The following is a 24,834-nucleotide window of genomic DNA, read 5'->3' as shown; positions in this document are numbered from 1 at the left end:
CACAGTCTTGCCACGCTGTGTTTGCATATGGCTGCTAGGAACCAGCTCCGTGAGACCACACACAGGCATCTCACGTGAGAGGGGGAGCCAGTTCAGAAGCCACATGGGAAAATGATGCCACATTGCTCCAGAGGGCTACAGATTTAGAAACAGTTTAGCTGGAGAGAGAAGCAATTCTTCTGAGAAAAGATTCAGGAAAATGTATTGCCAATTAAATGCGGGAGGTTTCATTCAAGATAAAGACATCTCACCCTCACACATGACAGACGGATTGTTAATCCCCTGGGCCCACTGGTAGGACCAGCTTTGCATTTCGTGTGATGGAGGAGGTACTGATTTCCACGAAGAAGTCAAACCCTGGCCGTATTAACACTTAGACTTGAACCTGAATAGATCTAGAAAGATTCCTAGGAAGCAAAATGGCAGATGTGGTGATTAAGCAAGTGGATGCATTTGCCATTCTTTGAAAATGTAATTTCCTGGACTTTCCACATGTGACCCCCCAGGGTGACCATTCCACATGTGACTCACCAGTCTGTCAAGTGCTTTGGGGCTGTGGCTTGGAGCCGAGTGGCTCTGCACGCTAAGAGAGCCGGGCTGTGCTGGGAAAGTGGATTGGAGTTGATATAATAAATAGTTCCTCATGTTTATACCAGGGGATTTCTCCTCTCAGCCGCCTTCCTTTCCTTGCCATGGCTCTGAGTCGGGGGTGCTGCGTTGAAACCAGAGGGGATGGTGTCCAGTAGATAGTTCCCAAAAAGAATTAGACTTTGTCCCTCAGGGAAATTGGCAGTGAAAGATGTGATTTTAAACAGAAATTCCTGGCCTAGGTTTCTAACCCCCCAAATCCTACCTCAAGTCAGGCCATCTCCCCTCTTTTTAAATCATAACTTTGAGTCTTATCCAGGGGAAGGGGTATATAAAGACTAAATTTATGCTTTAAAAAGTAAAGGTAAGCGTGTACAGGCTTTCTGTGCTAAGCAACGCTGAAGCTCCGGTTTGAGTCAGCAGCTCTGGCAGCGAAGCGGGCTCGTGACCAATGACAGTCCTGCCTTCCCACGGACAAAGGTCAGGAAGCCTCAGGAGGACACAGACCAGAGGAGGCCAGAAGGGCAGAAGATAGAGAGGACCCTGCAGGAATGTTCAAATAAACTCTGTGGAGTCCTCAATGTCCTCATTTTTAAGGAAAAGCAACTTGAACCCAAAGAGACTTTGTCTGAAGCCACAAGGTTTAGATCTCACCACAGCCCAGAGTAGAACCCGTGTCTCTCACTTCTGGTCCATCCTGGCTCTCCTCCCGTGAATACCTTCAAGAGACAGGGAGGGGCGAGCCAGCCGAGCCCAGGATCAGCATGTGAGCGTGAAAAGGAAGGGAACTCGTGTGAGGAGACAAGTGGTTGGATTTGGCAAAGAACTGAGAAAATATGAAATATGGCTGAGTAAAATACAAGGTAATCTTATTTTGGCAGAAGCATTGCCTTTTTATTTCATGTTATTAAAAATCATATTCTCTTGCTGACCATGAAACCACCTGGAAGCAGCGGTGCTAAAGTAGAAAACCCTCTACCACACACTGTGTCACCTCAGGGAACCGCCGTCTCTGAGAACTTTTCCAGACTCTCTGTTATAAATGGCTTGAACTCCCAAACCTAATGTCTCTTGGGTAATACAAAAGAAGTTGTTTAAACCACCAGAGTGCTGGATTACTCATCAATCTGGAATTTAGTGAAAAGGTAAACCATAGAGTTTAAGTTTGGTGCCTTCTTGCCCCTCACAATATTTGACAGAGTTTGCAAAATACTTAATTCCTTCCATGCCTGCTTTGTGCTTCTAGAACGTATCCTGGTTTGTGTGTTGACTGTCACTGGGGAGAAGAGAGCAAAGAGAAATGGGGAGCTATGTCTGAGCTGATCTCCTTCACTTTCATTTGGATGTTTCGTCTGCTCTAAGACTAAAAGTATCACCCTTGATAGATTGGCAGCAGGAATTTCTTTTTTTTTTGGAGTGGAAATGAGATGGGGAAGAGAACAGCTAAAAAGGAAACCTGGCTAACTATTTAGGATACAGCAGCTTCAAGAAACTTTAAAACGTATACAAGGAGGCATTTATAGAGTGCTTACTGTCAGGGAGCATGAGACAGGTTGAATGGGATGTAGGGTGAGTCAGACCCTGCCCTCATTGGGACCACCATGCCTTCCCAGGTCCCCATAACCAAGTATAATCAGAAACAACTTGTCCAGAGCTGCCTCTTGGTGGTCTGGGGCAGTATCCCAGATGTGACTTATCAAAAGAAGCCTGTTTAAGCCATTTTTCACAACTGTGCAGCCTTGACCATTTGAGATAAGTAGCTAAGTGTCTGATGTTGAATCCTCTCTTTTATACTCAACCCCAGAAGCGCTTATTGTTCACATTGTCCATTGAGACACACAAAGGAGGGTTTAAAAAATAGTTACCCATGAGGTTGCTTAGTCTGAAGGAAGCCTGGAAAGGCAGTGGCTCATGTACTATGGGTGTCTATGTGTGCAGATGTATGCCATGTGTATAATGCAGCTACAAAATCACTGTCTAAGGGAGAGACACGTAGATGGCTATGCAGGATGGCACTGCCCTGAGAGTTGCTTCCTCAGAAGCAGGAAGGAAGAGGCGGCATGATGTTGTGGGGAGCACAGGATTTTGCACTCATAGTTCTTCCATTTAGGGGCTCTGTGATCTTGAACAAGTAATTTTATATCTCAGAGCCTTGATTTCCTCATTTGTAAAATGCCAACAATTGTGACTACTTCACAGGGTTTTATGAGGATTAACTGGAATAGTGTTTGAATGTGCCTAGCACTGAGCATAGTACAAAACACGGTAGACATTTGGGAAATGTACGTTCTGCTCCCTGCTTGACTGAATCTGGCTGCTTGTAATAAAGGAAGACAATGGGAATGCTACAGAGATAGGCCATCCTTTGTCTTCTCAGATCCTGACTCTGCCAACTGGAGGCAGTGTGTTGAAAACGCAGAGTGATGGCGGGGGGAGCAGAAGCCCTCTGTTCTGGGCCTGATCCACTCACTTCCTGGCTAACCGACCTCAGGCAAGGCGCTTAACCTCTCTAGATGAAAGTTCTCTCATCTGTAAAATGCCTGTACATAAATCCTAAGGTGACTATAAAGATCAATTGAAGGCATCAAGATTAGAAAGGAAGAAGTAACTGCCTTTATTTGCAGAAAATAGGATCTTGTATATTCTTGTATGCAGAAAATCCTCAGGAATACACAAAAAACTTTTAACTAATAAACAAATTCAGTAAAGTAGGAAGATAATTCCAGTTTTTATACTGCAAAAATAAAATTCTGAAGATAATTCCATTCACAATAACGTCAAAAAGAATAAAACATTTAGCAATGCTTAGCAAAAGAAGTACCAAATGTACACTGAAAGCTACAAAGCATTGCTGAAGGAAACTGCAAAAACCAAAATAAATGGAAAGACATCCCATGTTCATGGATCAGAAGGCTTAATATTGTTAAGATGGCAATACTACCTAAGTTGGACTACAGATTCGACACAATCCTTATCCAAATTCCAACCGGCTTTTGCAAAAGTTGGCATGCTCTTCCCAAATTTAATATGAAAGTACAAGTGACTTGGAATAGCCAAAACAATCTTTAAAAGAACAAAATTAAAGGATTTACACATACTGATTTCAAAATTTTCTATAAAGCTGTGGCAATCGTGATAGTCTGATCTCACCATAAGGATACACCTAAAGATCAATAGATTATTGGAATAAAATTGAAAGCCCAAGAATAATCTCTAATATTTATGGTCAATTGATTTTTGACAAAAGTGTCAGAAATAAGTCAATGGAAAAGGAAGTCTTTTTAACAAATAGTGCTGGGACAACTACCTCACATTGCATATAAACAGTAATTCAAAAGGGGTCACAAACCTAAATGTAAGAGCTAGAAACTTTATTTTTCTTTTAAGAAAATGTAGGAGTAAATTATCATGATGTTGGGTTAGGGGATTATTTCATAGTTATGACACAAAAAGTACAAGTCGTAAAAGGAAAAGTTGATAAATAGGACTTCATCAACACTAAATGCTTTTATACACCAAGACATCCCATCAGGAAAGTGAAAAGACAATCCACAGCCTGGAAGAAAAATATATGCCAATCATATATCCCATAAGGAATTTATATCTAGAATATAGAAAGAACTCCTACAACTAAAAATAAAATGACAATCTAATTTTTAAAATGAGTAAAAAGATTTGTATAAACATTTCTCCAAATAAATTATCACATAGCCCACAAGCACATGAAAAGAAAAGATGCTCAACATCATTAGGTTTTAGGGAAATGCAAATAAAACGACCATGAAATGCCACTTCATACCCACTGGAATGGCTTTGATAAAAAAGACAATAATGGCTCTTTTATCAGCGTGGCTCTAATTTTAAAAAGACGATGACAAGTGTTGGTGAGGTTGTGGGGATGTCAGAGCTTCACACACTGCTGGTGAAAATGTAAAATGGTGCAGCCATTTTGAAAAACGGTTTGGCAATTTCTCAAAATGTTAAACACAGAATTATCCTACGATACAGCAAGTTCACTCTTATGTATCTATTCAGGAGAAATGACAACATACATTCACACAAAGGCTTGTGCACAAATATTCACAGAAGTATTATTCACAATAGCCACAAAGTGGAAACAACCTAAATGTTCATCCATTAATAAATGAAGAAGCAAAATGTGGCCTATCCGCACAGTTCAGTAGATGGCAATAAAAAGGAGAAACATACTAATACAACATGAAAGATCCTCAGAATCATTAGAGTTAGTGAATGAGAGAAGCCAGACCCAACAGAACACATATTGTATGATTCCATGTGTACGAAATGTCCAGAAAAGACAAATCTATAAAGGCAGAGTTGGAGGTTACTTAGAGTTGCAGGTGAGGATGGGAAACAACTGTAGGGCATAAAGTTTCCTTTTGGGGTGATAAAAATATTCTAAATAAAAGTGTACTGTGGCAACGGTTGCACATCTCTGTAAATATACTAAAAACAACTGAGTTGTACTCTTAAAATGGCTGGATTTTGTAACATGTAAATTATACCTCAATAAAGCTATTAGTCATCATTTTAAAAGATCAATTGAGATCACCACTATAGATCCATATATGGGACCTAATTAGCATATGGAAATTAGGTTACATCCTCCAGATTCCCAGCTACACAGGCAAATACCAACCACCAAAGCTCCAAATGCAGAATTTACCTACAAAGCATTTTTCCTCCTTTCCAGCTCCCTAGGGGTCCGCAAACTCTGCTTCTAAGTACAAATCCCCTAACCTAAGGACGCTTCTATTTCTTATTTTCTTTAATTGTTCAGTTTGATAATACTGACTTTCTTCTATTAGAAGCTTTGTCTTTCCTTGATTGGTTTGGCCCTGCTGGGATCCTAAGGCTATTTTTGGCTTTTGTTGCCACGGTCCCTGACAGCTCTTTGCGTCTTCCTTTGTCTCCTTTGATACCTCTTCCTCCACACTGTGCCCACTGAATGTGAGCATGGTCCCTGAGGTTCCTCTTTCTTACCATCATCTTCCCTCATCTACTCAGATGATTTCCCACTCCTCAGTCAGTATCTCCAGGCCTTCATGGCTGCTAGGAAGTCACCACCTGAACGTCTTGCAGGTGTCACAGTGCAAGGATAGAAACGATTCATTTAGATGCTCTAGTGAGATGTTTCACTGCACATTAATTAGCATGTTTTCTCCCTGTGTGCTCCCCTCGTCGTCCTGTGTTTCTGGAGCAACAAACAGCCAAGATGACTGCTGGGTGCACCTCTCCTGTGTGCATTTGAGCACATCGTGACAATGTTTCTGGCAGGAAGGGAAGAAGGTCACATGCCTTTCAGAGAAGACAGGAAGACAAGAAGGCAAGACAGGCTACATAATTTGCAGGGCCTAGTGAAGAATGAATATGTGAGATCCTTCATCCACAAATTATTAAGAATTTCAAAACAGTGACAACAGTGCATTAAACCAAGCACAGGTCCTAATAAGCACAGAGCCCTGTGGGACTGCACAGGCCACACCCGCAACGGTGGCCCTGGTGAGAAGTCTTCTTCCCAGACCAGGGAGGAAAAGGAAGGAGCCAGCCTGTCTGGGGAGTGTGGGAGACAATGCCCTGCTTGGTGGCAGAACCCACAGGGGAGGACTGATGTCTGTGAGATACAGTGGGGAAGGCTGGCATCATGGCACAAGGGTGTCCTGCCCAATGCTGCAGAGCCTGGTCTCTGGAGCTGGCACATGGGCATTTGGTGGGGCCTAATGTGGACCAATGACCAGGGCTGCTGACCTGACTCCGTGGGACTGCATATGACCTAAGGGCCTTTCCTAGACCTCAGCAGGAAAAAGACGCCCCCCAGCTACCCAGCAGTAATCGAAACTGAAATGCCGATAAGCCCAGTGGCTTGGAAGTCAGAGTCAGATTGTTTCCCTCTATGGGTCCATGTGTTCTCATCATTCAGCTCCCACTTATAAGTGACAACATGTGGTATTTGGTTTTCTCTTCTTGCATTTGTTTGCTAAGAATAATGGTCTCCAGCTTCATCCATGTCCCTGCAAAGGACATGATTAATCATTTTTAAATGTATACTTCAGTGGCATTAAGTACATTCACACCATTGTGTAATCAACCACTTCTAGCTCCAGAATGTCTTATCATCCTAAACTGGAAACTCTGTACCCCTTAAAACTAACTCCAATTCCCCATCGCCACAGCCTCTGGCAACTCCCCTTCTGTGCTGTGTCTCTGTGAATTTGACCCCTCTGGGTAACCTGATATAAGTGGAAACATACAATATTTGTCCTTTTGTTTCTGGCAGATTTCACTTAGACGAATGTGTTCAAGGATCATGGATAGATTTAGGTTTTTTAAAGAAAAACTGAGAAATGCAGTATTTCTTACATACCCAAGCCTGTGAACTTCAATTCACTGTACACACAGAGTCATTTATTAATCTTCCCCTAAGGCTAGCTCAGACTCTCATCTGACCCAAGACTTCCTTCTCTCTAATCCTCCATGCCCAGCTGCTCCTGCAGGTCCCTCTCCACAGAGCCGATCAACTTCTTGACCTGAGGTTCATTCTGGCACTGGGGACGCGACCCCCAGGCTCCATCATTTTCAACATAGACTTGAGTGGCCTCCCTTGGCCCTGAAACCTGCCCTGCCCAGAGACGTCAGAGTCACCATCCCAAAGCCCAGCTCTCGTCTTCAAACACTCCTTGTCACCTCATCTCTGCCCCTTGGCTTGTGCCGTGCTGTTCACCCACAAGGCCCTTCCTCCAGGTTTCAAGCTGTCCAGATCCTTCAGGCTTTACTCAAATAACTGTCACCTCAGCGAACCTTCCCTCTTCACACACACTCTCAGAAATGAGCTGTGCTTCCCCGGTGCCTGTTCTATCCTGTCCGATGATTATATTCATTTTGACACACATTTAATTGCTTCAACTTAATTCAATCTTGTTGAGGACAGAGGCCACGTCCTGGCATCTTTAGAACTCTTACAAAGTAGATATTCAGGGTATCCTTGAATGGATAATATTCATGTATGAAGGCACTGTATGATTATGTATGTCAATACTATATGTTGGTGTAATTACCAAAATCTGTGGTTCAGACAGTAAGTGGAAAAGGAGATAGCAAGTGGATGAAAAGAACAAGATCTCAAGGCACCATCCACCTCTGAAATGTTGCTATCTACACGTCAAAGCCTTTTGGAAGGAGGGCATCTTATTTTGGCTTGAAAGAGAAAGACAGGTGGAGGAAAACGCAGCTTGGGCTGTAGGTGTGCGGGAAGATGGAAGTAAAGCTCTTACAGAAAGAAGACATGGTATCAACAAAGAGAAGGACTGAGAGTTCCCAGAGAGGCCTCCAACAAAAACCGGGAGGTGACAAGGGAGAGGTGAAGAGATCATGGTTTAAATTCCATCCCAACAGGTGTCTCACAACTGGCTGCAAGAACCCTGATGGTCCCCCGGTTTGAAGGTTAGGGATCAGTCTGATGTCCCCTGAGGGAATCTCATGAGGTCAACTTTCAAGACCCCCCCGCAGCTGGCCAGTCAGTTTGAAAGAACAGGAAAATAGGTGGGTGGGGTCTGGGTAAAGTTGCTTTGTTTTTATTAGATTCCTTTAGCTTTTAGCTGGACGTTATAATACATGTTGACACAGGCTGAGAGTGAATTCCTTGGAATGTGCTTTTCTTATCTGTTCCATCAGAGCTTGATGGGATTATGTAAAAGGTTTAAGGAATAGCAGACAGTCTTCAGTTACTATTCATGGCACCAGAAAATAGAGAGGATGGCCAAGCTGTGTCCTGAAACCAGTCACGGTCTTCTAGGTGGCTCCACCTCCTCCTGGGCCAAATTGTTGATGAAATCTACACATGCATCTCACACACACACACACACACACACACACACACACACACACACTCACTCACTGCTTTGAATCTCATCTCCATCTCAGATTGTACATCCTGGGAGATGTTAATGAGGGTGAAGAAAGAAGCAAAAACAACCCAGAGAAGTTCAGAATGGAAAGAGTAGAGTACTCAGCGTAAGGCCGAGAGCTCAGGCAGAGGGCAACTTGGGCACATGGCGAGAGGCGCTGGAAGGGAACAAACACCTGGGCTTCCATCCCTGATCATCTAAGGGGCATCAGATTCTGGCCCCGGCTCAGAAACCTGCATTTGGTGTGGTTCTTCTCCCTTTATCTGGTTGCCGGATCTGAATCTTTGGCCTCTGTGTCCTGCACAATAAGACAAATGCGCTAGCATCTCTAAGTCGTCCTCTGCTTTTGGCATTTTGTAATTCTGAATGCCTTTGGGGGAAATTTGGATTGGGGTGTAGTGGATTTTGTTACATATTCCCAAGGTCATTCATATAGTTTTAGTGTTATGTCTTACACAGACCAATGCATGCTAAAACGGACTATGAAAGTCATTCATAGAAATGTGCAGGGAGGGATGTCATGGTTTGGGACGAGGCCAGCCAGCTAAGCTGCAGGGGAATGGGCCAGACTGGGAGTAACTGGAACCTGGAATTAGATCCTCCCACAGAGACCAGTGAACACCAGGGATAGCTCTGGGTGCTGGGAAGTCCAGGACAACAGGATGAACATGGCAGTGGTGCTGCTGTCAGCCTTAAGGGCAAGAGAGGCATCCAGTATGAAGATGAGGGGAGGGGACTTAGAGGCCCGTGGAGCTTGGTCAGAAGAATCCAGAATCCAGTGAGATCAAAACAGGCATATGATGCATTGGGTAGTTTGTTAGAAAAGAATACAACCTCAGCCAACAGACAGGGCTTGGCAGGAAAACTCCAGAGCCTTGTAGAAGATGGGCAACCCAAGGCTTCTGCCACAGAGTTGGGAAAAGCCCAGCCCCTGGCTCTGAGCCAGTGCAGTCCCACAAACACGAACCAATGTCTCCTCTGTGCAAGCACTGGGCCCCGATGTGGAGACGGTCCACACTCCACTGCCCCCGAGGGAGTGTACACCAACAGTGGCGGGGATTACTGCACGGACAGGTCTTGCCTGCAAGGACCCACCTGCGAAACAGGAGCCCTTCTGAGGCTGCACACTAGGGGAGGTCTCCTAGATGGCCTTTAGTCCTGCTTCTCAGAGGGGCAGTGGCAGCTCCCAGAGGTGGGCGTTAAGAGAAGAATAGTGACAAAAACCTCGAGCTGGGGTGTCCTGAGCCCTGGCTGGTCACTGTTTGCAAATCTGCAGTGCAGACTGAGAAAACCAAACCAAACCACAGAACATTGCTTTAGATCCACTAGGTTGAGGAACATGTTTTCAAAAACTCTTTGAATGTGAATGTATTTCCCTAAATCACAAGTGGGGGTTTAATCAATGTTGAACAAAATGTCTGCTTGTTCTACTAGAGTTAAGCGTCTCATTGGATCTGATAGAAATTTTTCATTTAATATTGCAAATAGGTGAGTAATCCACATTGTTCAAAAACAGGCAGCAGATGTCTCTGTCCCATCTTGGTGTCTCGTCTGTCCAGTTGCCATCCAGATAGGTGCCACGATTCCTGGTTTCTTAGGCATCTTCAAAGGTATGTTTTCCCTCCAGCTGGCGGGTACCCTGTGCTGGGGCCCTGATGACCTGAATGGCAGTGTCTCCTTCTAGGGGCTCTGGGAAGAGTCTGGCTGAACAGAGAAGGAGAGAGGCTGCCTCCATGCCACAGAGCATATGTGACCAGAGACCAGGGGAACATGCATGAATGGTTTTAACATAACTGGCACTTAACACACAGATCACGCTGCTTGGAAAATTTCAGGCTGAGTGACATGGCAGCATTTTCCAGGGGCTGCTGGAGCCAAGGCGTCTTCTCTCAGGCTCCCCGTGCCTTGACGTGCCCCAGCCTCAGAGTCAGCCATCTTTCCTCTTTGGTGGACTCTGTGACAGGATATTTCATAGGCCAGGGGGCTGTTGTCAGGAGTCTGGGCTGCCAGGCAGAGGTTGAAGAGGGCTGGAGAGCAGGTTCCAGGCTAGGCCCATGGTCTGCTAGTGAGTGGCTGAAGAACACAATATTTGAGGTTTTCTCCCAAACATTTATATTTCTGTACAGTGGCTGCTTTCAACCTTTAAAGCAGAATGTTTTCTCAAGTCCACCTGTGAAAGCCAAATCCTGACACACAGGGGATCTTTCAGGGAAAGCTAGACACGCTGCAGAGCTGATGGGCGACCGTGACCGTCCGCGTGCAGAACCCGGGCGACCGTGACGGTCCGCGTGCAGAACCCGGGCGACCGTGACGGTCCGCGTGCAGAACCCGGGCGACCGTGACGGTCCGCGTGCAGAACCCGGGCGACCGTGACGGTCCGCGTGCAGAACCCGGGCGACCGTGACGGTCCGCGTGCAGAACCCGGGCGACCGTGATGGTCCGTGTGCAGAACCCGGGCGACTGTGGTGGTCCGTGTGCAGAACCTGGAAGGAGAGCCCAAGGCTGGGGGCCACTTAGGCAAACTCCGTGGGTGTCTCCACCGTGACATCCACAGATACAGGACTTCTGTCTGCTACCGTCCACCCTTCCCTCAGGCCAGTCCTTGTTAGGGGCCATTGGTGTCCAGTGGGATTAACTATAGACCACTTTCTTCATATGTACAAAACAGGTCAAATTGGAGCTATTGTGATCATAAAACAGGGCAAGGGACACAACATCTCACTGGGACCCCCATCCAGTCCCCCTTTCCACCTGCTCCCACTCAGTGGGCTCTAAGAACCTCTCTATGGTATTTTCAGCACCTAGAACATTCCCAGCACACACCCCTGATATAATAATTTGTGCTCCTAATGTCTCAAGATGGAGTCACTCATGCCAAGTATCAGTAAGCCCACTGTGAAGCTGTCTCCCTCCTCAAAGTGATAGCCACATATGCAATGGACTGAAGTGATGACACCTGCTGCTGCCCGGTGCCACCCCAACCCTGAAACAGACCGATAGAAAGTGAAAGGCGGCTTAGATGGTGAGAGCAGACTCATCTGGGAGGACAACAAGAGCAGCCAAGAATTGGCCTCGTTCAAGACACCTTTAGAGCCTCTGCCCATGAGAGCCCGAAGCCTTCTCCTTCTCCCAGTTCTGGCATCTGGTGCCAGAAGCAGTGAGGCCCCCGTCGACCAGTGTCCCAAGGACATCCGGACCCACTCGGCTCAGTTGTAGGTGTGCTGGTCTCCCGAGCCATCACTGCGGTTCCTTACTGCACTGTTATTACTGCTTGTGTGTTGGTTCATTACATGATCCGTGGATCCGTGGTGCATGGAGGCCTCTCAATAAAAGGTGGATTCAAGCATGTGTAGTTGGCTATCGAGTCACTGTGAACCTTTCTGGCTTCGGTTGGGGTCAGCACATCTAGGTGGCCAGGACCTAATTAATATCAATCATGCACTCCATCTGTCCGCTCTTCTCACGCTAAACAGCAAGAATGCAGGACTAGGAAGATGATGTAATGTATCCAAGTCCCTGCGGACTGTGGCAGTCAGGAGAAGCTGGTGCCTCTGCCCCCTCTCCCTGCCCCGTGGACCACGCTGCTTCCCAGCCTGCCTCGTGCAGATAATCGGCGGAGCAACCCAGGTTAAGTGGAGGAGACTGCTCACCACCAAAGGTGACACCCGGGGGACTTGGCCTCCCGGCACACCTGAAGCCCACTCCTGGTCCCTAGCACTCAGCCCGGGGTGTTCTGCTGCAGACATTTACACACATTGTCCCATGCACGTGCTCTTGAAGGTGCCCGGGGGAGTTCCTTCATCAAGAACTAAAGCATCTTCAGTATCCTGGACCAAAGTTCCACTGGTGTCAGCCCCAACAGCCCTTTGTCTAAATAGGGTGGCCCACACATCCTCCCATGATCTGCCTTCTCGATCTTCTCTCCTTGCTATGGAAAGGGCTGATGATGGCAGTTGGTTCAGAGTATCCAACAAGAGCCAAACGCTGCACGTGGGCTCCCAGGACCCCCAGGCCTGCCCCAGGTCTCTGCCTGGTTATTGTGTGGACACAATGGGCCTATTGTGGGGCTCTGAGGGGCTCTGAAACTCGAGCAGGTGTTGCTGAAGGTGTCTCTGAAACGAATGTTAGCCTGCTGAGTCAGGCTCCCTCCGAATTAATTTGAAATGCCCTTTAACCCACTTCTGGCACAGCGCCCATGCTGAGCAGGAACTGGAGCCGCAGGGGTCAAGCCACCCCGAAAGCCTGGACAGGAGGCACATGATCCTATCCATCAACGCTGGGGTGAGGGAGGCAGGGGTGGGGGTTGTGAGATCGCCATGGCATGTAGACCGCAGTGGCTCCACGTGGACAAGCCTTCTAGAAACGCCTTTGCTGTTATTACAATCAAAAGCTTTCACCACCTTTTACAGCTTGGCCCACTACTCTAACCACTCCCTTCTTCATGGAGTGAGTTTCCAGCAGCTGAATGCCGTATAATCAGAACACCCTCTCATCACCACGGAAGCCGAAAGAAACATATTTTTTGAAAAGTGACACTTCGGTGCAGAGAGGTTTGTTGATAGGAGCTTAAATAATGACGTGCTGGGAGACATTATTTTAGTAAATTCTTAGAACACATTTTTTTTTCCTCGGGGCATGGCTGGTTACTAGTGCTCTTACCCACTTCTAGCTTCTATTGCTGGACACCTCGCCTGCCATGCCTGCATCTTTAGGCAGCTTAATCGAGGCTCATTACACAGAGTGTAATTTGAAGTAGAAAAATGTTGTTAGGTGTCTCTGGGAAGTATATGACAAAATGTTGACAAAAGTTAATTCAGATGGGAAGGCAGATTTTAACTGTGCATCTGTGAGAAATATTCTGCACCAGCTGGGTAGCAAGCAGTGAGATAGGAAGTCCATTTCCTGGGGTCCATTAGGACCCACAGGATCAATTTCTCTCCTTTGCCTCGGTGGTATTCTGCATGCTTCTTGAACTCTCCTTTAAGACATTGTCTCTGATCCCCTAAAGGGATAACGTCAAGTGAATATCTTACTCCACTTGAAATATAATTTGGTGAAAAGTTACTTTTCCAAATAAATCTCACTGAGATAAACAGCCCTTCGAACTTTCCCATCTATGCTAATAGGAGCCCCTTTACTCAAACTTCAGACGATCTTGTAGCTGTGGCATCGGTTTGGGCTCTTCTTTCATATTCATTTGTCAGCCAATCAGCAAGTTCTGCCTCATGGATGCTCTTCAAATTCAACTGTCCCCCTCACTTACAGTCCATCACAAAGAGCAGATGCGGTGATGTCTGGAGTGGAAAAGGAGGGAAGGAGGAGCCTGTTGGACTACCGTTTGGTGTGGCTTTCATAGACTTTCATCAATTGCACATGTTTTTTACACACTCGATTCTCTGTAACCCCCAACCCACACCCAGATGGTGAATGGGCTCAGCACCCCCTCCTTCGGACCTGAACACACTCACTTTTCCTTTGCCCGAACTACCCATGATGACAATGTTCTGTTTTCTCTTTTACCTCTGCCATGAGAGCAGCATGTCTCATTTAGAAGTTGCTTTTTTCAGCCTGGGTCCCAGAATGAAAAGGAAATGGGGTGGAGGTCATTCCTCAAGGCCACGTACATGATTGAGGAATAAACGTTAGCTATTCTAAGACTCAGACATGGTGTGGAATTGCTTGTTGCAACAACATAACTCAGCCTCACCTTACTGATAAAGGGCGTAATATGTGCGCTGTTACTAATGGTGAGTTTACACGTATATTTGCTCATTCTGTTCTCACAGCAAGCCTATTGGGTAACATTTACTTTCTACATTCTACTGATAAAATATTAACACTCACTGGACGCAATGGCTCACACCTGTAATCCCAGCACTTTGGGAGGCTGAAGCAGGTGGATCACCTGAGGTCAGGAGTTCGAGACCAGCTTGGCCAATGTGGTGAAACCCCATCTCTACTAAAAATAAGAAAAAAAATTAGCCAGGCATGGTGTCGGGCACCTGTAATCCCAGCTACTCAGGAGACTGAGGCAGGAGAATCACTTGAACCAGGGAGGCGGAGGTTGCAATGACCTGAGATCATGCCACCGAACTCCAGCCTGGGTGACAGAGTGAGACTACGTCTCAACAACAAAACAAAACAAAACAAAAGATTAACACTCAAAAGAAGCTGTTCAAGTTCTGAAAGTCAAAGAATGACAGAATAGATTAAATTCGATCTCTGACAGCAAATCCATAGCTTTCTCCACTGGACCTTTCGTAGGGAGTTGACTTGTGGCCCCCAAGAAGATATATTGAAGTTCCAACCCTCAGGACCTGTGAATGTGACCTTATTAGAAATAAGCCCTTTGCAGATGTAATCAAGTTAAGATGATGTCATGAAGGTGGGCCCTAATTCAATATGGCTGGTGTCCTTGTAAGGAGAGGCACAGAGAGGGACACAGAGAATGCCCTGTGACAACGGAAGCAGAGGTTGGAGTGATGTATCTACCAGCCAAGGAATACCCAGGATTGTCGGCAACACCAGAAGGCGGGGGGAAGGCGCAGAACACATTCTCCCCTCGAGATTTCAAAGAGGGCATGGCCCTGCCTGCACCTGGATTTCAGACTTTGGGCATCCAAATTTGCTAGAGCAGCTCTAGGAAGCTAACACACCATGACTGCCTCAATTTCAGGGCAGAAGTCACCAGAAACTCTCAGTGAGTAGGTTTGGTCATAGAAGTGGGCTGTGTAAAAAAAAACCCTGCGTTCTTCCATTAGCAGCCTAGTGTCACAATCCTGTTTATATTGCTTTCCAATGGCTGTCATGACAAAGTAACACAGGTTGGGTGGGTAAACAAAAGAAATCCAGTTTCTTATAGTTCTGGAGGCTGGGAGTTTCAGATCAAGATGTCATCAGGGTTGATTTCCTCTGAGGCCTCTCTTCTTGGTTTGCAGACAGCCGCCTTCCCCCGTGTCTATATGTGGTCTTCCCTCTGTGCCCGTCTGGGTCCTAATCTCCTCTCCTTATAAAGATACCAGCGATACTGGATTAGTACCCACCTTAGTCACCTCATTTTACCTTCATTACTTCTTTAAAGATCTTATTTCTCCAAAAACAGTCACATTCTGCGATATTGGGGGGTAGGGCATCAACACATGGGTTTTGGGGGTGTACAAATAGCCCATAACATGCCCCGATATTTTTAAACATCTAAGTAGCTCCTTGTGATGCTGGCATAAACAGCCTGGCCACCTAAGCAGCTTGGGACAGAGGCTGAAAACACAAGGATGGCCATGCAAGTCCCTTTAAGCTGCCACATGCGTCCCTAGGTCCAACAGCCAGACCACTGGCACCTAGGCCTGAACTGTCCTCACAGTGTTCCACGCTGGTTCTGAATCACATGCCTGGTTCCACGCATGGCTGTTGAGCCACGTGCCTGGTTCCACGCGTGGCTGTTGAGCACGTGCCTGGTTCCACGCGTGGCTGTTGAATCATGTGCCTGGTTCCACGCGTGGCTGTTGGCTCCACTTTCTCGACTTCAGTGATCTTCACTACAAGGAGGATCTCCTTTGGGCTGTGCGGACCGCTGGTGTCCTGGTTAAACTTTCTCCCACCATCCCCAGCCTCTTTCATCTCCTACTTTGACACAGCTCTCCTTGGAGGTGACTCTACCCCCAGGCCTCTTTCTGACTCCAACCTTATAATCAAAATTTAAAACAAAACTGAAAGACACATTTTGGGATATGTAAGATTACTAGACATAAAGGGTAATCGGTTCTCTAAATGCGAATTGCTTTCATATGAGCAAAGCATGACTGTAGTGTTTTCTCCTCCTTATTTTAGAAGTGTCGAACATCAAAGTAATCATTCATTTCCCTGAAACTCTGAATGTCTTAATCACCATTATAATGCTTTTTCCCTAAAATAATTTTTTTTTGAGATGACGTTTCACTCTTGTCACCCAGGCTGGAGTGCAGTGGCATGATCTCGGCTCACTGCAACCTCCGCCTCCCAGGTTCAAACGATTCTCCTGCCTCAGCCTCCCGAGTAGCTGGGATTACAGGCACACGCCGCCACACCCAGTGAAATTTTTCTCGTGTTATTAGTAGAGACAGGGTTTTACCATGTTAGACAGGCTGCTCTCGAACTCCTGACCTTAAATGACCCACCTGCTTCGGCCTCCCAAACTACTGGGATTATAGGCGTCAGCCACCGCACCCAGCCCACTATAATAAATTTTATTTGGAGAAGATAGAAATAAATAAACTGGTGCCGTGATGGAAAATAAAGAGAGTAAGAGGGATAGAGAGCGCTGATGGGGTGGCCGGGGAATGCATCCGCCACGGTGACCTTGGGAGGCAGATCCGAAGAACGCAGCGATGCCCAGCTTGGGCCTTTCTGGGGAACAAGCAGAAGGGAAGCAGCCAGGAGAAGCAGCGCACTCAAGCATGCCCAGCGGGGCACAGGCAATCGAAGGGAAGGGTGGTGGGAGCAAGGCCCCGAAGGGGCTGGGTGACCTATGGGGCCAGGTCTGCAAGAGCGTTAGATTCCACTTGGTACAACGGAGGGTGTGGACAGAGGAGTGGCGTGATCGGGACTGCTTTCCCAGGGCCGCTTTGGTTGTAGGGCAGGCAGCGAGAGGGAGCTGGAGCACAGGAGGTTCCGGGCAGTTGGGGTTGCGGCTTCAGCCAGTGGTCAGCAGTGGAGGAGGTTGGGTGAGGAGAGGCTGAGGATCGACCTTGAAAGGACAGCTGATTTCACTGTGAGACAAAGGAAGGTCAGGGAGATCAGGAGGAACCAAGGGAAGGGACCACGGAGGAGTGAGTGAAGTAAAAGGAAACCAAGGGAGGACAGAATCCTGGGACCAGTGAGCTGTCAGAAAGGAGGGGCAGATGCAGCTCCCAGCCAGGGAACCAAGGCTGGGATTGACCAGGACCCCCGGGAGGACACTGTTCCAAACAGAAGCTTGGCTGGATTTGGTGCAAGCGAGAGTAGGAAGACAGGAAGAGGGCCCGCCAAAGAGAGATTTATTTCAGGAGGTACCTACATTGAAGGAGGCTCACAAGCTGGGGCAATGTCCCCATGTAAATGCTGATCCTGGGGAAAGGAGAGGGGAGGGGACCAGGGAGGCTCTCTCCACCCTACCTGGAGCTGTGTGAATGCAGAGTCTCTGAACAGCCCCTCAAAGGAAGCCTGAATTCTGCAGTAGGCTGAGGATGCCGGCTTTCTCAAAACATGATTGTTCAAGTACTTTCTGCCTTGATTGCCTTTGGTCCAGTTTTAACTTAAATCAGATATTTTCTTAAAAGGTGGGATGGTAGGAAGTATACCTTACTCTGCTGTTTTACTCCAGAACAATGGATCCTTGATATCAGGTAAGAATTTGTGTCACAGGTAATTTCTAGGAGTGCGAGACAAAATACCGTGGCACAAATAGTAATTCTGAGTAGTTAGCATCCCTGTTGTTGCCTTGATTTCCACAGAGGAGCACGATGATTCAGTGTCTCGCTGCTCCCTGGACTGTCTTGAGGAGATCTCTATCCTCGGGTCTCAGGTCACTCGCACAACCTTCTGGCCACTACAAGATGCAGGCCTAGGCCCCAGCCAGTTGCTGTGTGAGAACGGGGTCTCTGATGCCTACTCTCCCATCTCAGCTCTGCCATGACATTCTTTGGGGCCTGAAACAAAACACTAAATTTCCCTGCACTTTATTTCCTAGTGTCTAAATGTTGAAATACTAGTAATATACTGTGGGACAAACTTATTTCAGCATCTGTTGATCTCTGGGTGGGTTACTGGCAGTAAAGACGAAGTTCTAGACTGGCTTCCCCGCTACTCAGAACGTTTCTGGGCCACTTTCCCCAACTGCTTAACCAGAAGTGTTTGAGAATTGCAAACAAATGTTACCATTAGCCTTAACAAAACGATGCTAAGTTACGCTGCCTCAAAACAGATGCGGCATTTCCCTCTTACCCATGACCTGGATTGAACAAATCACTGCTTTCTTTCCTTGACTTTATGTTAAACTCCACTTCAGTCAAATGTGAATTTACCCCAAAGAGAGAATAACGTTACAAAAAGATCCCCGGTAAGATAGACTAAAACAGAAAGCATTCCAAGGGCATTGAAACTGTGGTTGTGTTTGCACTAGAATGAAGGTGATCCACACACCACTCTTCAGAAAGAGAGCTTATGCCTAAAGTAAGATGTAAAGACACACACCACGCCAGTGGCTGTTTCTTCCAGCTCAGATCTCTCCTCTTTAAAATGCCTTTTTCACGCTACTCCAGCTGGAAGGAGCGCCTCCTCTCCCTGGTCCTCTGCAGCACGCTGGGACCCTACTCCCTATTCTTTGTGTATTCATTCTCTTGGGCTGCCATTATAAAGTACCACAGATGGAGTGGCTCCCACAACAGCAATTTATTTGTTCACAGTTCATGAACGAGGTGTTAGCAGGGTTGGTGTCCCCTGGGCCCCTCTCCACTGCCTGTGAGGGCCGCCTTGGTGTGTCCTCAGATGGCCTTTTCTCTGCACGTGCACATGCCTGTGTCTTTTCGCCTTCCTATACCGTCATATTGGAATAGGGCCCCACTTTAATGGCCTTATTTTAACTTGGTCACCTTTAAAGACCTTATCTCCAAATGCAGTTACATTCTGAGGTACTGGGGGCTGGAACCCCAACTTGAACTGGGAGACAGGAGGGCGAGGACACATTCGGGCTCACAACACCTTGCTACACACTTTAGAATATTAGCGGGCGCCCATTCGCGAGTGTTCTTCCTCCCCTATTTGAATGTAATCTCCCTGGTGAAAGGCCATTTTTAAGATTCAGTGTTCCCAGCAATCAATTGTTTGATTCATCTTCGTGATCATGATTGGCATTTTGGTTACGTTTGTCCTGATGTAAACATGTTTTGAGGCAAATAAATAATCAGCCATGGTGGTTTCATGGCAGCAACTGGGCTAGATGGTTTCAAGGTTGCTCACAAATAGGCCTGTTGACTTCCCATCCCCATTCACTGTGAAATTCTCCCTCTCAAGGGAGTTTCAGCCATTTGCATAATTTCCACATGAAGGCATCCTAGGAGGGGCCAGCCCTAACTTTAAAATTCCCTGTGCAAATAGCAAAGACTTGGGACCAACCCAAATGCCCATCAATGATAGAATGGATAAAGAAAACGTGGCACATATACACCATGGAATACTATGCAACCATAAAAAAGAATGTGTTCATGTCCTTTGCAGGGACATGGATGAAGCTAGAAGCCATCATTCTCAGCAAACTAACACAGGAACAGAAAATCAAACACCGCATGTTCTCACTCTTAAGTGGGAGTCAAACAATGAGAACACATGGACACAGGGAGGGGAGCATCACACACTGGGGCTTGTTGGAGGATCAGGGGCACGTGGAGGGAGAGCATTAGGACAAATACCTAATGCATGCAGGGCTTAAAACTACTAGATGACGACTTGACAGGTGCAGCAAACCACCATGGTACATGTATGCCTATGTAACAAACCTGCACGTTCTGCACATGTATCCCAGAACTTAAAGTGAAATAAAATAAAATAAAATTCCCCATGCATTCCCTAGTTCTATGTCTGCATCCAGCAGCATCTGAAATCCCAGCCTGATGCAGCCCTGGCAGTTCATCTCATTTTATTTTGCCTGAAGTCTCCAAGCGAGTTCTCCCAGCTCGAAGGTCAGCATTCTTTCCAACAACTCATCACTCCTCGTTATGCAAAGGGAAGAACACCAGGGGCTTTCTGTCTTCTGAGCAATAATTCGGGTAATGAAGTGAGAGCTTAGCCTCTCTTATGAATGCTGAGGAACCCTAAAACAGCGTATCTTTTCGTTCCAAAAAGATCTAACATAGCGATTTTGTTGGTTCATAAAATGCTCAAATACTCAAACCATATGTTTAGGTACAATTCCCAATGGCTACATCCTTCCTTATCTGAATAAAAGAGGAGGCTTTCAGCATCAGGTGGAAAAATAAGTACGGATATTGGGGAAAATAGTCTAAATTTAACCCTGAGTCAGTTCCAAGACAGTGGAGGTGATACCGGCTTCATGGCCTGGCATCTCCCAGCCTGCGAATCCTGCTTCAAGTCTGCAAGTCTGCCCAGTAGGTACAAGACAAATCATACCCAAGGACATTTGGACATAAACATGAGCCTTGCTAGATACCTCCCTTGTGCAGGGCAGCTTCTAAGAAACATATAGACCAAGCAGACTTCCACATCAGTGAATACATTTGGCCATCTGAAAACACGGAGACTAACACATATGGAGACCTGTGGCTTCCTTGGGCCAGCCTCAGTTTCAAAGCCAGGGTGAGATCTTTGCCAGGCACTCATGGGACCTGTGCTGCCCGTAATGGAAGAGGCTCTTCTCTGAGGACGACACAAGGGAAACACACACAGCCTGAAAAGAAGGCGTGTCTCAGCGTGACGGAGGCTATGTGCAAATCATTCCTTGTGCCGATATCAGGAGTGTGAGTCTGACAAACAAAAGGCCATGTCACTGGCTGAGTGTCTCTGTGGAGTCTGTAATGGTCCTGTTACTTACTTGAGTCCTTTCTAAAATGGATTTTGTTCGTTTTCCACTGAGATGGCAGAAGCTGCACGTGGCGTGGCAGTTTATGAATTGGGTCCCCCAGCAAGGCTCTGAAAGACGGCTGGAGTGGGGTGGGCCGTGTGTGTGAAGCCGCTGTGCAGAGCTGGAGTCGGCCGTGCACACAATGACATCTGTGTGTGACCCGGCAGCCTGCAAACCGCTTCCCTGCAAAGGGAGACGCAGGCCAGGGGACGGCCAGAGACTTTTGTTAATTCTGTTTATCTTACAGACTGTTTTTTTGTCTGCTGTGGGAAATAAAAAACAAATACATAACTTCCTTGCTTGTGTGCGGTCTGAATTTTTCTCTCTCTCTCATGCCCTCATTTTCATGCAAATGAGTATCTCTTCCCTTCAATTTGGGGCATCAGCTTATGGCATTTTTACATACATGTGTATATACTGTCTGTGCACAAAGTCAGATAAAAATGTGTGTTTTAGACCCCTTCGGCTTTAGTGTTCTGTAGAGATCCATGAGATATCAGCGATCTCATTCTCTTTCTGTTAACATAATTAGTAGAGTTCTCTCTGTGCTCAGAGCACATGGCTGAGTCCCGCATAACCAGCAATAACAGTGCATTCTTAACGGCCTCCCTGGATAGTTTGCTAAATTCTTTCTGAGAGCCTCTCACTGCCTTTACAAAGGTTATAGCTGAAAAACAAACCAGGAACTGGGAATCCAGCTCTGTGAGCAAAGAGAAGGCCGCACATTCTATTATTGCACAGGTAGAGGCTCAGGTTCGTGCAGGTGCGTTTGGACTCCTGGCAATTCCAGATGAAGGCCGTCCTTAGGAAACTCAGCGATCCCAAGCCCAGGCAGTCTGGGTTAGCAGAGGTTTGATTTGTTTTGTTGAGTTTTTGTTGGTTGGTCTTTTGCAGATGCTGCAAATCACAAACGGGGAACCTGAACTATACAAGCTTTTTCTTCTCTGTATCATTTTACCTGGCCAAAAAAGGCAGAGGAAGGGGAAGGTGGCATTGCTAAATAACAGAAAAGGATAAGACCTAAAAATTCCCCCTTCCCCAAGTAGTCCAGGAGCACTAATCCCCTCTGAGGACCCCACAGGTACCTTCACAGTCTAACACACTGAGAAACAAGCCCACAGGACGCCAGGATGACATGACCGCAGAGCGAAGGGACAGAAGGAGTTTGGGACGCATGCACGGACACCTGTTGATTGTGCAAACTTGAACTTAGAAAATATGAGGCTCATTAGAATTTCTCTTTCTAAAATAACCAACCACTTTCAATATCGTCAAATATCATCTACTGCTGTCGTTCTCTGTCCTCCACACTGAGAATCCAGAACAGGTCCTTGGGATAACTTTTGGGAAACAACACCACCGCAGAAACAAAAGTCTGCTCAGCCAAGGACACAGATTTCTTATCTACCTTTGATGTCCCAAAGGACTAGAGAATACAGAGCATTTAAATAAGACTCCGATGCCAGGAGCTCACTGTTCCCTGCCGGACTCCAGCCCTCCCCTCCCTGCCCAGAAGAGGACACGGTACTCACCAGTCATTAGGGTATAGTAATTGGGATACGAGAGACTAGGGAAGTCTGGAGTCAAATAATCCACTTTTACTCCCCTGCTCACAACCTCTTTGAAGCCAGGCAATGACTCCAGCGCCTCATCACTGATGTAGTCTGAGCGAAAACCATCCAGCAGAAACACCAGCAGCTTCCGGCGGTCAGAGGCCGTCTGGGCCAGGCCCAGGACAAGGGCCAGCAGGAGGGTCCCAAGCTTCATTGCCATGCTGCCAGGAGCCTGCCAGAGCCCGGCTGGCACAGCTGTCTCCTTGCAAAGACTGAGGATGGAGAATCTGTAGCTATTCTCTCTTCCAGGGGCTGGACCTTGAGCCGCTGGCCTTCCTGAGCCAAGTTCACTTTCAGAATTTAAAGGAACAGCACCCCCTTTTCCACACATCTATGCTCACCCTTTACTAGAAAGTCCAGAGACCGACTCCTTCAGATAAGCCGGGTTCCAAACAACCCAGAATTAACACCAGGGGAGAGAGTTCAACCTTATTATTTTTGGTGAACGTTCCAGAAATACAAGCACCCACAGAGGTGGAATTTTAGAAGATGACAAAGTCAACACTAACTTTGCAGTTGAGCTAACCAAAGGGAGGAACCAAGGAAAAGGGCAAGATTTTAATTTGATGTTATCCCACATCATGGCCTCATTTAAACTCTTTTTCACTTAGAAGTTAGTAACGCAAACCTCTGGACTCAGTGCATAAACAGGAAACAATACGCTTCGGTGGACCCACTTGTAAACTTTCCAGCTGTGTCTCTGTAGTCACAGCACTTAAAAATAATTATTTGTCTATGTCTTGGCCACTTACGTTTTTAAAAATGCAGTGTTATTACTTTATTTTTCAAATATGATTTAGCTGCTGGTGCCCATAGGAGGAGGTGGTTCGTAGAAGAGCCCCAGAGCCAAGGAGAAGCTTCCAGAGTTGGACAATGGGAAATCATTACTGGCAGAATGGTTTGAAGCAGCATTGCCCCCATAGGATGGAAATGAAATCGAGAGCTGGAGATTGAGAGCTTGAGATGGAAAAGCAGAGCTAGAAATTACCATGCAGGCTTTGGGACAGGGAGGACTAGGCAGAGCAGAAAATAGGAGGAGGTAAGTGACAGGGAGGCAGATGTGAGCTGGGGAGCAGACAGAGTTAGCACAAAGTACCCAGAGTCCGGAGGTTCCCTAGAGTGGCTCTGTCATGCTACATAAATTTGAACGACACAATTCATGTGAAGGCTTATAAAACACGGCTGAGTGCAGTGGCCCACTTTGGGAGACCAAGGTGGAAGGATTGCTTGAGGCCAGGAGGTTGAGACCAGCCTGGGCAACATAGCAAGACCCCACCTCTATAAAAAAATTTCAAAATTAGCTGGGCATGGTGGCATGTGCCTGGTCCCAGCTACGCAGGAGGCTGAGGTGGGAGGACTGTGTGAGCACAGGCGTTCAAATCTGCAGTAAGCTGTGATTGTATCACTGCACTCCAGGCGGGGCAACAGAGTGAGGCCCAGCCACAGAAAAAAAAAAAAAAAAAAAAAACATAAAACATGCATGCCCCATAGCAAGTGCTTAGATGTTAGATGTTATTCGCATTATAACATCACTTGGCTCCCAAGGAAACTTGCAGGCTCTGGGCAAACTTTCCAGGGAAGGAAGCTAGACACCAGCCACACCAGCCACTCTCAATCAAACCCCAAATCCCTCTTCCACCTCTGCCCTCTGCTTGTGTCTGTTCTCCTTCTCTTTTTCTGTTGTATTTGAGTCAAGCCCATACACAGGATCACGATGTCACTTTTTAAATTATGCTGCAAAAGAGAAACACGTTGGCCAAATTACCACTCCCATCCCAAGGGACTTGGCCAAGGAACAGAATTCTTTTTTCCAATAAGAGTTAATGCTTTCTATAATTAAATTTAAATTTTTTCCCTTATGAAAAAATAAGGAAAAGGGGAGTTTATTCTAAATGGTTGTTACTTTGAAAACAATGTTACTCTTTTTTCCTTGAGTTGTGTGCTATTATTGTTGCTATAAACAGAAAAAAAGAGAGAAGAAAGAAAGAGGGAAGGAAGGAGGAAGAAGAAGAAGAAGGAGGAGGAGGAGGAGGAGGAAAGAAAGAAAAGAGAGAAAGAAAAAGAAAGAAAGAAAAGAGAAAGAAAGAAAAAAAGAAATTGAGGGAGGGAGAAAGAGAAA

The 24,834-nt window shown here is 46.5% G+C and overlaps 1 protein-coding gene across 1 annotated transcript in view; it reads right to left on the bottom strand.

Annotated features, from left to right (window-relative positions):
- The window catches only part of ENPP6 (ectonucleotide pyrophosphatase/phosphodiesterase 6), a 120,447-nt gene extending 97,436 nt beyond the window's left edge, over positions 1-23,011 (bottom strand). Inside the window, exon 1 of the mRNA XM_050791680.1 lies at positions 22,635-23,011. Within this exon, the coding sequence (XP_050647637.1) occupies positions 22,635-22,875 (241 nt within the window). The 5' untranslated portion in view covers positions 22,876-23,011. The remainder of the gene's footprint in view (positions 1-22,634) is intronic.
- Positions 23,012-24,834: the final 1,823 nt, after the last annotated feature.

Source organism: Macaca thibetana, chromosome 5 (genome assembly GCF_024542745.1).
Source record: "Macaca thibetana thibetana isolate TM-01 chromosome 5, ASM2454274v1, whole genome shotgun sequence".
Taxonomy (NCBI): domain Eukaryota; kingdom Metazoa; phylum Chordata; class Mammalia; order Primates; family Cercopithecidae; genus Macaca; species Macaca thibetana.
Note: the sequence above shows the minus strand (reverse complement) of the source record. Positions and strands in the feature narration are given on the sequence as shown.